This window comes from Oncorhynchus kisutch, linkage group LG6 (genome assembly GCF_002021735.2).
Source record: "Oncorhynchus kisutch isolate 150728-3 linkage group LG6, Okis_V2, whole genome shotgun sequence".
Classification (NCBI taxonomy): Eukaryota; Metazoa; Chordata; class Actinopteri; order Salmoniformes; family Salmonidae; genus Oncorhynchus; species Oncorhynchus kisutch.
The window spans coordinates 26,443,591-26,458,212 of NC_034179.2; the positions used below are offsets into that span (position 1 = coordinate 26,443,591).

General features: G+C 40.4%; 1 protein-coding gene across 1 annotated transcript; it reads right to left on the minus strand.

The window, feature by feature from the left end:
- Positions 1 to 1,207: 1,207 nt before the first annotated feature.
- Positions 1,208 to 11,003, minus strand: LOC109891764 (nuclear fragile X mental retardation-interacting protein 2-like). Its single transcript, XM_031826503.1, has 4 exons — positions 10,782 to 11,003; positions 7,540 to 9,213; positions 6,219 to 6,251; positions 1,208 to 6,059 (listed from the first exon to the last, which is right to left on the minus strand). The coding sequence occupies exons 1-4, from the start codon at positions 10,921 to 10,923 to the stop codon at positions 6,007 to 6,009; spliced, it is 1,902 nt and encodes a 633-aa protein (XP_031682363.1). The 5' UTR covers positions 10,924 to 11,003; the 3' UTR covers positions 1,208 to 6,006.
- Positions 11,004 to 14,622: the final 3,619 nt, after the last annotated feature.

Here is a 14,622-nt window from a genome sequence, read left to right on the forward strand (position 1 = left end):
GTCAGCTAGAGATGACGTGCAGGAGCTTGCAGGGATTTGTAGTCTTGCATGTCTACTTTGATGGTAATTAGCATTTTAAAATCAGAGTAAATAGAGCCAAATATATTGGTAAGTCACCTTGTCTGGGAGAGATGTATGGTTAAAACGTCACACCAGGTAAGCCGATGAGAAACACAGCCCTTTATTTTAAAGAGTTTCTAAAAAACCTTGTGGTAAAAATGAATGGTGGAAAAACAATTGGAAACACCACTAGAGTTTATGGGTATTATGACACTACTGTGGGGCTCTATTGTCGTTTCAGGCACAGGAGGTTGGTGGCACCTTAATTGGTGAGGACAGGGTCATGGTAATGGCTGGAACGGAATAAATGGAATGGTATCGAACTCAAATACATGGTTTCTGGTCCAGCCATTATTATGAGCCATCCTCCCCTCAGCAGCCTCCTGTGGAATCAGGCGCACTTCTTCAATTTTCCAAGTCTTGTCCCAGACCTACTGTGAAATCCTTTCTTTCTATGCAATGACATTTAAAATTGAAAATGTTAGGGTGAGGGAGAAGAAAAACAACTTTAAAACGGAAATGGAACACTAACGGAAACTGAAATTGTGAACACTGAATTTCTTTAATTTATTACATTGGTTTGGAATTTAAGGGATATTTTCATGCTTTAAAAATACATTTAGGTACTCATAATGTGATGCATTTGTTAAACCTTTTCAGATGTCACATTAACACTTAAATGTCAAATTATAAAATACACTTTCTGCTGTTGCCTCAAATTCTGAGGGGTCAATTTACTTGAGCAGATTGATAACTCATCAACAGGCACAACAAGATATGACAGTGAGAACTGGTACAGAGATGGACTTGGCACCACACAGCTGTAATCTTCAGACACATATTCTGTATGACCACACCACCTTTCAAAAGAAGCAGTAGCACTGTGGAGCCCTAGAAATAACACATCTTCCTTGTCGTTAACATAGTGATGTGTGTCTACAAATATCTCAGGTGCCAAAGAGAGTAAACATGCGTGCGCCCGCCCACTCCCCCCCATATAAAAACGTTTTAACAGCAGGCATGGACAGCAAGAAGTGGGAGACAGGACGAAAATGGAGCACAAAACACTAAGTCCAGCATTTCCCATTACAGACAATCGATAACTGGAAGAAGCAGCACTTTTGGTATTTGTTATTATTTCTATTTATGGGTTTGGGGGGGGGGGGGGGGAGAGAAGACAGACTCCCACAATGGCATTCAGCTGCTGTGGTCCCACCCAAACCTGACTGGCTCAGACAACAGGTGGCTTAGGCTTAAACCATCAGTCTTTCCAATCTAAGTGCATGGACCATACAGTAGCTGAATATTTGAGTTGTGTACTGTACCTTTGGCAAACTTGAAATAAGATGGTTATCAAAACAGTACATCTATCTCCTTTACGTCACTCCCCTTTAACACGTGAAGAACATCAGGGAGAAATTCTTATCAGGAACACTTGGTGTTCAGTGCTCACATCGCCACCATTACTATTTGAGGAAATGCATTGAACATAAATCATGTGTACTCTGAAAAATAGCAAAACTAAGCAAGGAGTAGGCTTAACATTGTTTTCAGCCACAAGGATCCGAACATTGGGGCTTTATATAAAATTGAGAATTCAGCTTCAATGTATAGTAACGTAAATGGTCTAAAAAAAGTAGGTATGTGTTATGATCAAATGAGACACCTTAGCCTAATTCTCCCCATTTTCCTTTGAAGCAAAGTCGTTTCGCTCGGGTTGTGCAACTACAAATAAAAAGTGAAAATTCTAAAATGAAAAACAGCTTAAACACGTGTTAGATCAATTGAAAAGTAAAAGTCAACGTTGCTCTACTTCAGACCATATCGGACTGACTAGAATATACCAGCAAGCAGTTTATTCAAACGCAAGCCCACTGAACAATTATTTGCAGGTCATATGATTGAGAGCTGTGAAATTCATTCAAAACAGCTAAAACGCACATTGCTTTCAGCTTCTTCCATGTCAGTGAAAGGAAGCTGTAAGAAATGTTCAACAGCATTGCAAAATGTTGTAGAAAGAAATATTGGACAAAGAAAATGGCACATCACTTTTAGTAACAATTTTCAAAACACACAAAAATATTCTTAAAATTACTGTAAAAGCATACTTTTCACACTGGCACCTGAACATGAGGTCTTGAAAAGAAAAATGGGACACTTGCATATAATTGGAAGAACTCACTTTCACACACACACACCAAACAGCTAGGCAAAGTGGCCTAACCAATCATTCAGAACTCAGAGGCCTGTGTGAGTATCCTTGAGGTGCTTGCACCTCCTAAGGGGGTTGAAAATACAGAGAATCATCACTTTCATGCTTTTCTTTCATCACACCAACTCGCTCACTTGCCCAGCAGAGTGCTCATTAAACAATCTCCATTAAGAACCGGTTTTTGGTTTACAGGCTACAACACTATCGTTAAGTAATATAGCTATATGTTTTTCTGAAATGCATGTACAAGAAAAATAAAAACACCCATTTTGCTTAAGTGCTTGAAGACTTTTGCAATATTTCCCTGGAGATCACTGATCCCTCTAAAAAAGGTCCAATGCAGCTGTTACCTAAATATCAAATCATTTCTGGGAACAATAGGTACCTTAGTGTGATTATTTTTGACTGATTTAATTGGGGAAAAAAGCTTAGCAAAGAACAATTTCTCAACAAAATAATTGCTAGGACTGTCTGGGAGTGGCCTGAGTGGGAAAACTGAAAACTTGCCTAGCTGTTACTGGCAGAGAGGTTTGGAACTCTTTCTTATTGGTCTATTAACTAATTTACCGCGTAGTGATGTCACCAGGCAGGCCAAAAATCCATCCCACCAACACAGGCTGAAATTTCTGGTCATTATCATCATTTTCACAATATTATCACAACCTCAGTGTGGAAATATATAAAACACGGGAAATTACATTTGACTGCACAGGGGCTTTAAGAATCAAATTCAACATAAGGGGCCATGTCGGAATCAAAAACAATGAACAGATGAAGTACTTTGGCCTGTTAGCACACTTCTACACACCCACGCATGAGACTTTCCCCCCCGTTTTACAAAGAAGCATCGGGCTTCTTGTTCTTCCACTCAGGATCAAATGTAAAAAAAGGGTTAGAGTTATGAAAAAGACAGCTTGTTTTGGCTTTTTTTTACCTCATGGTATGATCTGGTGTTTCATATTCCAATATTTAGGGAACCCAGTAAAGTTACATCAACTGTGCATAAACAATTAAAGCACAAAAATCCAAAACACTTTTTGCCGCTATTGTCCACCATTGCAAACTGGGTTGTCCATTGCACAAAAATAATTTACGCTGACAATCAAGTCAAAATAAGTTATATTTTCGCTGTTGTGCAGCATTAGCAAAATAAGATATTATTGTGCTCTTGATTGAAGCTGATCTAATCTGTTAATACGTCAACACACGGCATAGAATGGAAGCAAAACAAAAGGTTTTAAATACCACGTCCCAGAGGTCTATCCTTTGCTCTTAATTCCACAGTGAAGTAACTTAGTGTGTGAGAGACAGTTTTGTACACAACAGGGGTGTGTTTGACCATCTTGTAGTTCCCTTTGTCTGCAAGAATAAGCCAAGAGGTTACCAGGAACCCCAAGAGAGGGCTGGACTAGGAATCTCAGGCATAGATTCCTGCCTTTGCATATAACCTGGACTGGGATTCAGCAGTAGGTACACTCAGAAATGCTTCAGCCCATGAATGAAGAGGTAAAAAAAATATATTAAAAAAAAAATCAGGGACAGTAAGATCACACTGTCCTATTACAGGTGGAAACCGGTGGAAATCAGTGTGCTTAAAGTGAAATTGCCTGAACAGAAAACTTAAAAGGTTCGAAGCCTACATATCTATGACAGCTGATTGCAAGCCATGTCAGTGTTTTCTGCAAGCAAAATGTTTTGGTATTTTAAATCACAGCTCTGTAGTTCATTATTAAATATCACTCCAATTCATATTTGAGCACAATACGAGGATCTTGTTCTGAACCATTTGGCAGAACACAATATTATCCAACTTTGTCATGGCTTTACCAATACTACCTGAGTGACATTTTGTATTTCGGTATTTATTCATTTATTTGTCTTAAAAAGAACAACAGTCAAAGCCATTCTTAAAAGAAGTTAGTATTTCATATAGTATGTGTATCTGTAGTAATTAAAATATATATTTTTTAAAAGTGTTACATAAAGTGCTATTAATCCACACAACCAAATCACTTATGCTAGAGAAAATAAGCTAAGACACTTCCTCCCTTAGCCCCAAAAAAAGAGAGATGGTAGTTCCAATGACATTGTGGCTGTCCACTCATTGTATTACCAAATGTGGCCTGCCTTGCCATGTATAGGCCTCTTGACACAACCACTTTGATCAAAGACACTGACTGGATGAAACTGTATTATGAAATTATCACCACATCTCTACAAACAGTATAACAAAGTGGCTGGTCTGCGACATGAAATAATTAGTATTGCGATGGTTCTGTCATCTTTTCTTGGTTATATTAAACCACACCAATACTCTGTGCAAGAATGACATTGTCATAACTAGAGAGAGATTAAAAGACCAAAAGCTGAAAAAGCACAAAGTATCTTAGGCTGAATAAGTTGGCTAGCAAATGAAAAGCAAATTGCTTGAGCAAGAAAATAAGGAAATGAGCCATTTCTCCATGTAGTATCAGCAAATATAGCCTAGGTGGGTCTAATGAATTACTGACATCTTGAGCCTCTTACGGATCAAATACACCAAAACAAAAACAAAACAAAAAAAACATCACATACATAGCCCTTGTGCCACAATAAGTCACTTCTCATCTTTCATAAAACTCCCACAATCAGGTGAATAGCTCAAGAGAAGCTACAAATTAAGGAACAGCCTACATCCATCTTAATTTGAAATTAATTAAATATGTGGACCGACAACTGCAAGGGCTTAAGAAGAGTCAAAATAATAAACATAAAAGCAAAACTCAGATGAAGACAATTATATAATAAAACTGTTTTTTCAACTGATTAGCATGCCTACCAAAAAGTGAGAACCGAACCACAAGATTAGAATGAACCCATCTGTGCTCTGGGAGTTTGTTCCTACTGTAGATCACATCTGAAATCGCTAAACCATACAAAACAAAATAGGTGTCAAGAGATAACCAGCAGTCAGTTCTTTGCTGGGCATAGTTATTTCACTAAAGTAATTAAGACAAATGCTTTCCCTCAAATGTATTTATCATTTAACCTGCAGCCTAACAGTCTTCTCGTAATCTTTCAGTTTCAAGGCATTCTTATCTGAGCTTATAGTTCATTTTATTTCAAAATGAATTCAAATTTGCACATATACTGATGTGTATGTATAAATCATAGCACAGATCTACATATATTGGAATAATTTGAATGCATGAGGACATAAAGTGATTGAGGCATTTTACTGTAAGACCGATACTCGCCATATAGTTCAATGGGCAACAGGATAAAGGCTTGGGAGGTGCAGTTTGGGCCTTCATCTTATTTCTCCTCAACACCCAGAGGAAGGCGCTATGAGACCAATGTCTAACACAGCAGAAAGTGTCACAAGTGTCCGTTCACATGGGAGTCTGAGGCACCCAGCATCTCTTTCAAGTGTTTGCGTCTTTGTGTAGTCCAGAGCGTCAGCAGAAGCTTCTGTGCTCAAATGAATTCCAATACTTGGATTTATATGTCCTCACATTACCCTTCCCCTCGTCTTCCTCTCCTCTGCGGTGATGCCCCCCACCCCCCGGCAAAAAAATGTGTCCCCATTATGCCATTCTATATTTTCAATGAAAGTCTGTCACAGGACACTCATCCGTCAGTCCCAATATCACAGTTGTCTCGATTTTGTTTTTCCAAGGGGATTATAACCGCCAAAAAAGATAACTGCAGCACCCAGGTAGGGAGGAGGTTAGTGTTGACAGACATTCACTACCTCACTGATCAGGTCCATCCTTGGTCTTGTCATAGAAGACTACTCTTTTTGGATCTGGGGGAAGGACAGAAATGTTTCAGTGTGTAGGCCCTGTGGAAAGTAGTTAGCAATTCATAATGTATATTTTTCAAACTTCAGCTGTATACCGTTTGAACATCAAATAGAAAACCCAATTTCACAACTTTGAAAACACTATACAGAAGAGACCTTTACCTTGTTTTTGCAAATTGAAAACATATTCCATTTCTGTATAGAAAAAACAAAGATTGATTAATACCTCCAGGTGCATAATATATTTTTTTTACACACAATAATGTGATGCTAAAGGATTAAAAGCTTTTGGTGCAGGTGAAATAGTAGGTTAAAGCTACCAATGTGTAATAACCAGTGCTCGACATGGGCCAGAGCGGTCTGAAGTGCTGTACCGGCACCTCCAATTTTTTGAGAACTGCATACCGGCTCCTCTATGAAACAAAGTTGCCTATCGCCGGCCCGGATTCACACACAGCGTAAAAAAAAAAGGTTGATCAAAGCGGAATGAAGGTGGGACAGGAATCAAATAGCAATGGAGAGTGGTCATTCATAGCCTGTTTCCACTTTGTTCAGGTTTATTTGCCACTAGTCTGTGAATCCGGTATATGCGTACCAGTAGACTGAGTTTGAGAATGCGCAGATTGAGAATGCGTCATGCCTGATTGCGCTTTTCCAAGTTGTCAAATAAGGGAAAGTCATGGAATTTTAATATTGCGTTTTCCTAAATACAGTATATTATCAATCTATCAGCCATGATCAGAATTAGGCCTAACCTTCAGCGTGTCTCTGTGTGCTGTGCATCATTTGCGTGTGTGCCAGTGGGCCGTTGACAGAGGTAGCCTATAAAATAATGATAGACTAACTATATAGCCAATTCAAAACATAACTAGTCATACTACAAGCTCTCTCGCTACTTAACCATTTAGCTATAAGCATTAATGTTGATGCCTTTTCCACCAGCACGGTTGAAAAATAAATCTGATACCATTATTGGAAAGCTGGGATTCCTCTATTGAAACAGTAGGCTAGCCATGTAATTCCGACATTAAAAAAATATTCTAATAGCCTAAACGACAAACAACTTCTATGCCGTGCATAGATACTTAACGTTATAAGGGTGGCCAACCATCCTATAGGAGAGCTACTGGGTGTGCAGGCTTTTGTTCAAGCCCCGCTCTAAAACACATTGTAGCCTAAACATCAGCTGCTCATATAGAAAACAGACCAGCAGCCTTCTAGTGTCAATATCACATTTATGCAGACTTTTTCATGTAGGAGACACCACTAATTATTGGTCATGGAAATTTGGTTAGAAGTCATGAAATTCCATCAGTCAAAATGTGTATGAACCCTTAAGTTAACAGTGAATAATCAGATATAGCTATAGCATAATGTACATTTGTGAACATGGTCTAATGGATCTGCACTGCTTTCTTCCCAAGTCAAGCACTGGTACTACCATGTGTTTATAGAAATGACACAGCAGAGCAAGAGGACTTACCTTTAGTGTGATAAGTAACAGCAGCTTTCAGATCAAACAACCCACAGCTACCTCTGTCCAGGCTCTTAGAGTGGGTCTGCTCTTTAGATGGACCCAACACCAGGTTGGTCAGGGGGGCCTGTGCAGGCTCATCACTAATGTCTTTACCAGAGGCCACAACTGCACCTAGACCCTTCGCCTCAACCTTCGTCTCATCCAGTCCAGGCAGCTGAGCCTTTGCCCCATCCTCACCCTTTATTGTAGCAGGGGGGCAAGCTGGGGCACTAGTCCTTTTATCTGAGTCTTGAGCCAAAGTGAGAAGGAAAGGCTCTGGGATTGATAGGCTAGCGTCAAGGCCTGGCTCAGCTGCAACAGCAGGGCATGGCTCCCCTTGAAATGTGACCACCGTAGCCTTTCCCTCCACAGCAGCTACCGGCCCGCTTCCACCTTCTGGCCCCACATTTGGCTCATTGATGAAGGACAGCCCCCACTGATTCTGGAAGATGTCCCCCAAGGCTTTCTGATTTGTCTGAGCAGCTGGGGTGTCCACTTGGCGAGCACTCGGGAGCACAGGTTGCATATTTAAAGGGTTTAGGGGGTAAATGAAAAGAGTACACTTTCTCAGATCTGCTGTAAGGTTGGTTGAAGAACTACAGTCATTGTCCAAAAAGGATGCTACGTTCTCCCCGCATGGGAGAGAGGGGGCTGGTGGAATACTACTAGCAGCAGGAGTGAAGAAGGTACCAACAGAGGGATAACCATTTCCATCTCCAGAAACAGAAACAGGACCATTAGTAATGCTAGCTGAGGTGATGGTTTTCATAGCAGACATGGGGACCTGTGATAATCTATCAGGCACCTGAGGAGGATGCATCTCTCCTCCAGCTTGGGCTGCTTTGTTGAGGTTCTCCTTAACTTTACTTGCATAACTGATCTTGGGCACTATTTTAGCTCTACTGTTGTCCACAGGAAATACAGGAGGGGGCTTAAATAAAGTCCAAGAGTCCTCTTTTGTAGAGGTTGAGAGCTTGGCTTTGGGCCTATCCTCAAACTTTTTACCAAAGGCAACTGCAGCAGTTTTACTGTCTGAGTTTTTCCTCTGCAACTCACCCATAGCCACTTCTGGGGCCCCCATCTGCCGGACTGCTGTCTGGGCATCTGCTTTATGGACAAGTCTCGAGTTCACCGCTTTCTCCATTGGTTCAAGTCCAGAAGCTTCTGGCTCCTGTGTAGCATTACCCTGCTGCATGGCTCTCTCCTTTTCGCTTGTCACATGCTCTGTGTTCTTGATGCTGTTGCGTCTGGCCTTGCGTTTCTTAGGAGTAGTATATCCACTTTCTGAGCCACTGCAATCGTTGTCAGGGGGTGACTTGCTGGAGTAACCATTGGTAATATGAGCAGAGTTTACCACCCCATTCAGAAGCAATGCAGAATCCTTGTCCAACAGCTTTCCCTCATAGTCATTAGTGAAATCCAAGTCCTTGTCGCTGTCCATATTGTTCTTGTGATCAAAACCTTCTTTGCTGTCCATTTTTGAAAGAGTGGTATAAACCTTTCGTGTTGACTTCTGTTTTACATTAGTGTTTATCAAATGTCTGTTACCATTGCTGTTGGTGGGACGAGGGATACAAAAAAAATAATTTGCAGACAGTATCTTCTCCCCCTCCACGTCACTGGTGTTTATTTTCCCATTGCCTGTAAATGGAAACAAAAGAAAATTGCACTGCCAGTGATAGAATAAAATGTGAACAGACACAAACATAAGTCCAAGGAAATTCCATAATTCCCTACCACCTCTCTATATCAAAAGGGACTAACAGCCCTAATCTGTTTACAAGACCTATGCAACCTTGAAGCTCCTTTTGCAGGAAACATGGTGAGGCCTTTATAAGACGCTGCTGTATCATGGCAATTTAGACTGAATAGGTCAGCTGGTAGCAAGCAACCATGCCAGTGCCCAGATCAGATTCCCTTGAACATAGTAGTCCCATAGCCTACTTGTTAACAGATACCATACTTAAGTCACTTCAGAAAAACGTGTGCTGTATGTAGAAATAGCCATTACCTACAGTCCTAGAACTTTTAGTAACCGGAAGGTGGTTGTCAGTGTGACTGAGCCTGACTTTGCTAGCTAATTCAACAGTATTTACCACACTAGCGTCTAAAGACAAAGCTTTCAACTAAATTAATGATTTGCCATCTTGCTCCTAAGATATCTGTATACAATATGAGTTAACAAACATGTTAAGTAATGTTATAGAATAACAAATTGTGTTAAGCGTTTTATTTTCTTTATCTGAACTGAAGCGAGGGTTCAATGTATGCACAATTTTGTTTGCATGCATACCATCAAGTCTAAACTAGTCTAAATAAACTGCCGATGCTACAATTACATTTGAAATCATGTAACTAAATCATCAGTAAGCAATTGTTTCAGAATTGTTTATTAAAAATCTAAATCCTATGCATCAATCAGCTAACTAGAAAGACAACTGTGTTAACACTCCTCAGGTCATCTACCTAGGCTAACATGTTTGCGTGGCTTCATGGCTAGTTAGATAGACGCAACAGGCCCGACCAAGCCGCAGCTGCGTAAGTTTAAAATGTCTGGCACTAGCTCCAGTAGTTATTTAAAATCACTGGAAAGTCTCAAAATTAAGTTAAGTAACTAGTCATCTTGCTTTTGTAGCCAAATGGTAATTTGTAAACAAAATAACATTGAAACGTATTTTATGCTCTCTCTCGTTATTAGGATTAGCCAGTTAGCTCGTTAGCTTCCCCGCTTGCATTTTCTAACATGGCCGACAGGAAATGGCAATTCAGTACATTCCAGTGGAGCCGGCTTGTTTTTGTTAACAAAATATTCCACGGAATTCATACCAAATTAGCCCTTACTTTGTGGGGTAAACTCAACGTATTCACGTCACAAAATAACTTAACTACAAAATGACTAATTAGTCACACAGGGGAATTGTCAGAGTACCATAAATGTAGAAATGGGTGGTAAAACCGGCGCACAAGGTCAATCCCCTCTGTCAAACCACCAGCGACAGCTGTCACGCGACGTTTAACTATCCCTAAACTAGCCATACTCAACTCTAGTCACAGCTAACTAATACGTTAAATTGATATTTACCAGCTCGCTACCATCCTGCTATGACTGTCTTGCGAGCTAGCACGCTACATTGACGTCGGTAATAATGTGGCTATCTAGCTAGTTAAGTAATTTGTATTAGCTGGCTAACTTTTCCGGATGGCCCAACCTGTTTTCTTCGTCTGCGTTTCCTGGTACTGGAAGTAGATCTGATCATTTTTTAGAGATGACTTGTATTGAATATGATTTCTTTCTTCTCCATAGTGGTGATATCGTCTATCCTGTGCCCGTTCTTTGGGCTGTTCCTCCATTGAAGTGTTAGAATAGAATATCCGAGTCCTACCAGTGTGCGCCGAAGCTCACTGGGCAAGTGAAGCAGAAACAGGGACAATCTCAATTGTGGTGCCTCGCGTCCTTTCTCCTCGTCTCCTTCTCAAAACCCATTGGAGGAGAAGATCAGAGGGGCGGTACCTCTGGCTTTCTCATACAATGGGTTTTGAGAAGGAGAGAGGACGCGAGGAGAATTCAAATTAAGATCTTCCCACAGTCTCCTTTCCAATCAACGCGACTGACAAACGGAAGCTATTCGAGGCCTCTGTGAACGTCAGCAGTATGTCTAAAAAGTATCAAAGTCTACTATTTTTGGTGGTTCCCCACCATCATTGCAAACAGAGGTATTGTAAATACATATAAATACAGGTTGAACAAAATAATAGTTTATGCGAGATGAAATAGAATTCAAGCAAATGTGAAATGCCACAAGTGGTCTTCACGACCTTTGAGATCTGCTGAGACCATAGAGATAGATAGAGGACTCATCTTCATATCTGGGCTATTATGGCATCTGTGACAGCATGGGCAGCGCCATTGAGGCTATATTCATGATTTACCCGCCCGCCACCTGCAGTGCTGGTGAACTGAACCAAATCCTACATGTCATTCATTTATTGTGGCCACTAGATGGTGGTGATATAGCTCAAATCCATTTACAAACCAAAGGCATTCAAATTTGAAGAAGACAATGCTCTGACAATTGTCTGATAGCTCCCTACCACTGAAATATCCAAGATGTCAGATTCATGGACTGTCTTTATCCGAGTTGCATCCGGTTTATACAGACCAATTTCACATGCACACTAGCACTCAGTGCTCACAGGGAGCAGTGCAAGCAGCGATGACATCACACCGGCGTACCGGACACCCCAGCAGCCTCCGCAAATATATATATTTTTAACTGATTGAAAGTATAAGCGGATATTGGTGAACACATATGTGGTCAAGGCTACGACGGTGCCAGTGCAATGAGTGTGGTCAAGGCTACGACGGTGCCGGGGCATTGAGTGGAGTTTACTCAGGTGTTCAAAAGCGCATTTCAGACCAAGAGCCTAATGCTTCTTAGGTAGTTCTTTATGAGTTTTAGCTTAGAAAACCATCTCTCCACAGAAGCGACAGTTACAGGGATGGTAAAAACAGCTTGATTGCCGTGGCAACATCAGGGAAAGTGGGCAAAAGGGAGTGGTGCTTCAACTACAGCAGTTCTGCAACATCTTTAATTGACCCCCTCATTCTCCTCAGTTGCCGGCCTTAACATGTTACGGAAAGATAGTAACTGTATAGGAAGCTCTGTGGACAGGTTGTCTGAATACTGGACAGCCAATAAATTAAAACTGTGTGTAGTGCAACGGACAGATAATCCACTATTTCTCAGGAAAGTCTGGGTTGGCAATACTCAGTATAGAAATAGTCTGGCCCGCAACCTGGACCTAAAGGCCGTGGTGAAAACATTTGCACACAAAAGAAAGAGGACTTCAGAAGACCAGGGGAGTCCCTCAAGTTGGATTTGATTTAATTTACTTAGAATATTGCAGCCCATTTGTATAGGCTATTAGCCAGACAATCCTCGCAGAGTTCAACGATAAATAGTGGCTGCATTTATGCTCAAGCTGACTACTTTTTTCCCCTAATTGTTCGGATATTTGGTCAAACGCTTTTAAATAGCTGCTAAATATGGTATAAGCTATAGATAGTACACTGCATAATGAAACAATCCCTAGTAGGCTAGTGTTTTGAGGTTGAACTGACTGTATTATTTGACATTAATAGACTGGTTTAATTGATAAAGGAAATTCTATGTTTAAAGTAATGATTAAAGTATTCCACCCTGAAATCATATAATTGTATGAAATGTGTTAGAGTCATAATTTAATCATGTGTGTGACTAGACCATTGTGTTACTATTTCGCAATATGAGCTGGGTATAGTTGAGAAAACAAAGTACAACTGAACTACACATGACCTGGTTATAACTCTGAAAACTGACAACAGGAAAGAGGGCCCTTCCAAGGCCCCTCTAATCTAGGGAGGAGAGGAACGGCTATAAACTGCCAGGCTGGTAGAAAAGTGATAAACTGTGTGTGTGTGTGTGTGTGTGTGTGTAGGGGTGGGAGTTATAAAATGACTGTGTTTGCTTTTTTGACTTCAGAGTACGCTCTGAATAAAGAATGAACCTTTTGCAGAATCTGAAACTTTGCCTGATTATTATTAAACCCAGGGTCTTACAAACCTCTGGGAATTGGTCAAAGTTATAAAATAGTTGAGTTATCATCATTGGGATTGAAAATTCTTGTGACATTTATGCACAACAACTTTCTATCCAAGCTGGGAGAGAGTGCGAGGATGGCTCATGTCATTCAGGTATCCTACTCAGGACAGTTGTATATTCAAAATATATATATTTTACAATAGGCAATGTTTGAATTTCCAACTTTAATTACTGAACAAGTAATGTATTTATTGCCACCAGCTAGAAGTCTCAAACTGATAGCATTGCGACACCGTGTATGGCTTCTTGAAATGTTAGGCTTAACTTCTTATGGCTGGGGGGCAGTATTGAGTAGCTTGGATGAATAAGTTGCCCAAACTAAACGGCCTGCTCCTCAGTCTCAGTTGCTAATATATGCATATTATTATTAGTATTGGATAGAAAACACTCTAAAGTTTCCAAAACTGTCAAAAATATTGTCTGTGAGTATAACAGAACGGATATTGCAGGCGAAACCCTGAGGAAAATCAAACCCGGAAGTGGCTTCTATTTTGAAAACTCCATGTTCCATAGCCTGCCTTTGCTCCATTTAAAGGGATATCAACCAGATTCCTTTTCCTATCGCTTCCTCAAGGTGTCAACAATCTTTAGACATAGTTTCAGGCTTTTATTTTGAAAATGAGCGAGAAAGATAACATTGCGTCATTGTATGGCCGGGTGCCAGCAGCGTTTTGTATGTGTAATATCCGTAATGTCCACAGAAACATGTCAAACGTTTTTTATAATCAACCCTCAGGTTATTTTTAAAATATATAATCGATAATATATCAACCGCAACGGTCTTCTTCAGTAGGAGAGGGAAAGGAAATGGCTGTCCGAACTCTGTTGCCCAAGTAAAACTCATGTGACCACCTGACGCGATGTTATCTTTCTGGCTCATTTTTCTAAATAAAAGCCTGAAACAGTTTTGGAAACTTTAGAGTGTTTTCTATCCTAATCTGTCAATTATATGCATATTCTAGCATCTGGTCCTGAGAAAAGGCCGTTTACTTTGGGAACGTTATTTTTCCAAACATAAAAATAGTGCCCCCTAGCTTCAAGAGGTTAACGGGATTGCAGCCATAACAAGTTTCAACATGAGAAAATGACAACCAAATACACCTACCAATAAACATTTATCCATCTGCCAAAGCAAAGCTATACATGCCCTGGCTCCACAGAGAGCCTATAATTGATTCAATAGGTATGCAGCCGCATAGACATGTCGCAATTTCAGCACCATGCACAATGATCGATGGTCTATTCTTTGTGAGTGGCTGTCTGGCTGACACATTCAGTTATATTTTTAAAGGGGGAGGGGTGAACTTCAACCTTGCAGGGTCCAGAAAAACGTAATCCCCAATAATGCCGACAGGAAGAAAAAAAATCTGACTTTTCTATGTGGCCATCTATGGAAATTGTCTTTCAG

Excerpts from the sequence above, each read along its gene's own strand:
- LOC109891764 (XM_031826503.1), bottom strand. The coding sequence starts at position 10,923 with ATGGAGGAACAGCCCAAAGAACGGGCACAGGATAGACGATATCACCAC. Across the intron at positions 9,214-10,781 it reads AACGCAGACGAAGAAAACAG|GCAATGGGAAAATAAACACC; the intron begins GTTGGGCCATCC and ends TTCCATTTACAG. Across the intron at positions 6,252-7,539 it reads TGTTACTTATCACACTAAAG|AAATGGAATATGTTTTCAAT; the intron begins GTAAGTCCTCTT and ends TTTTCTATACAG.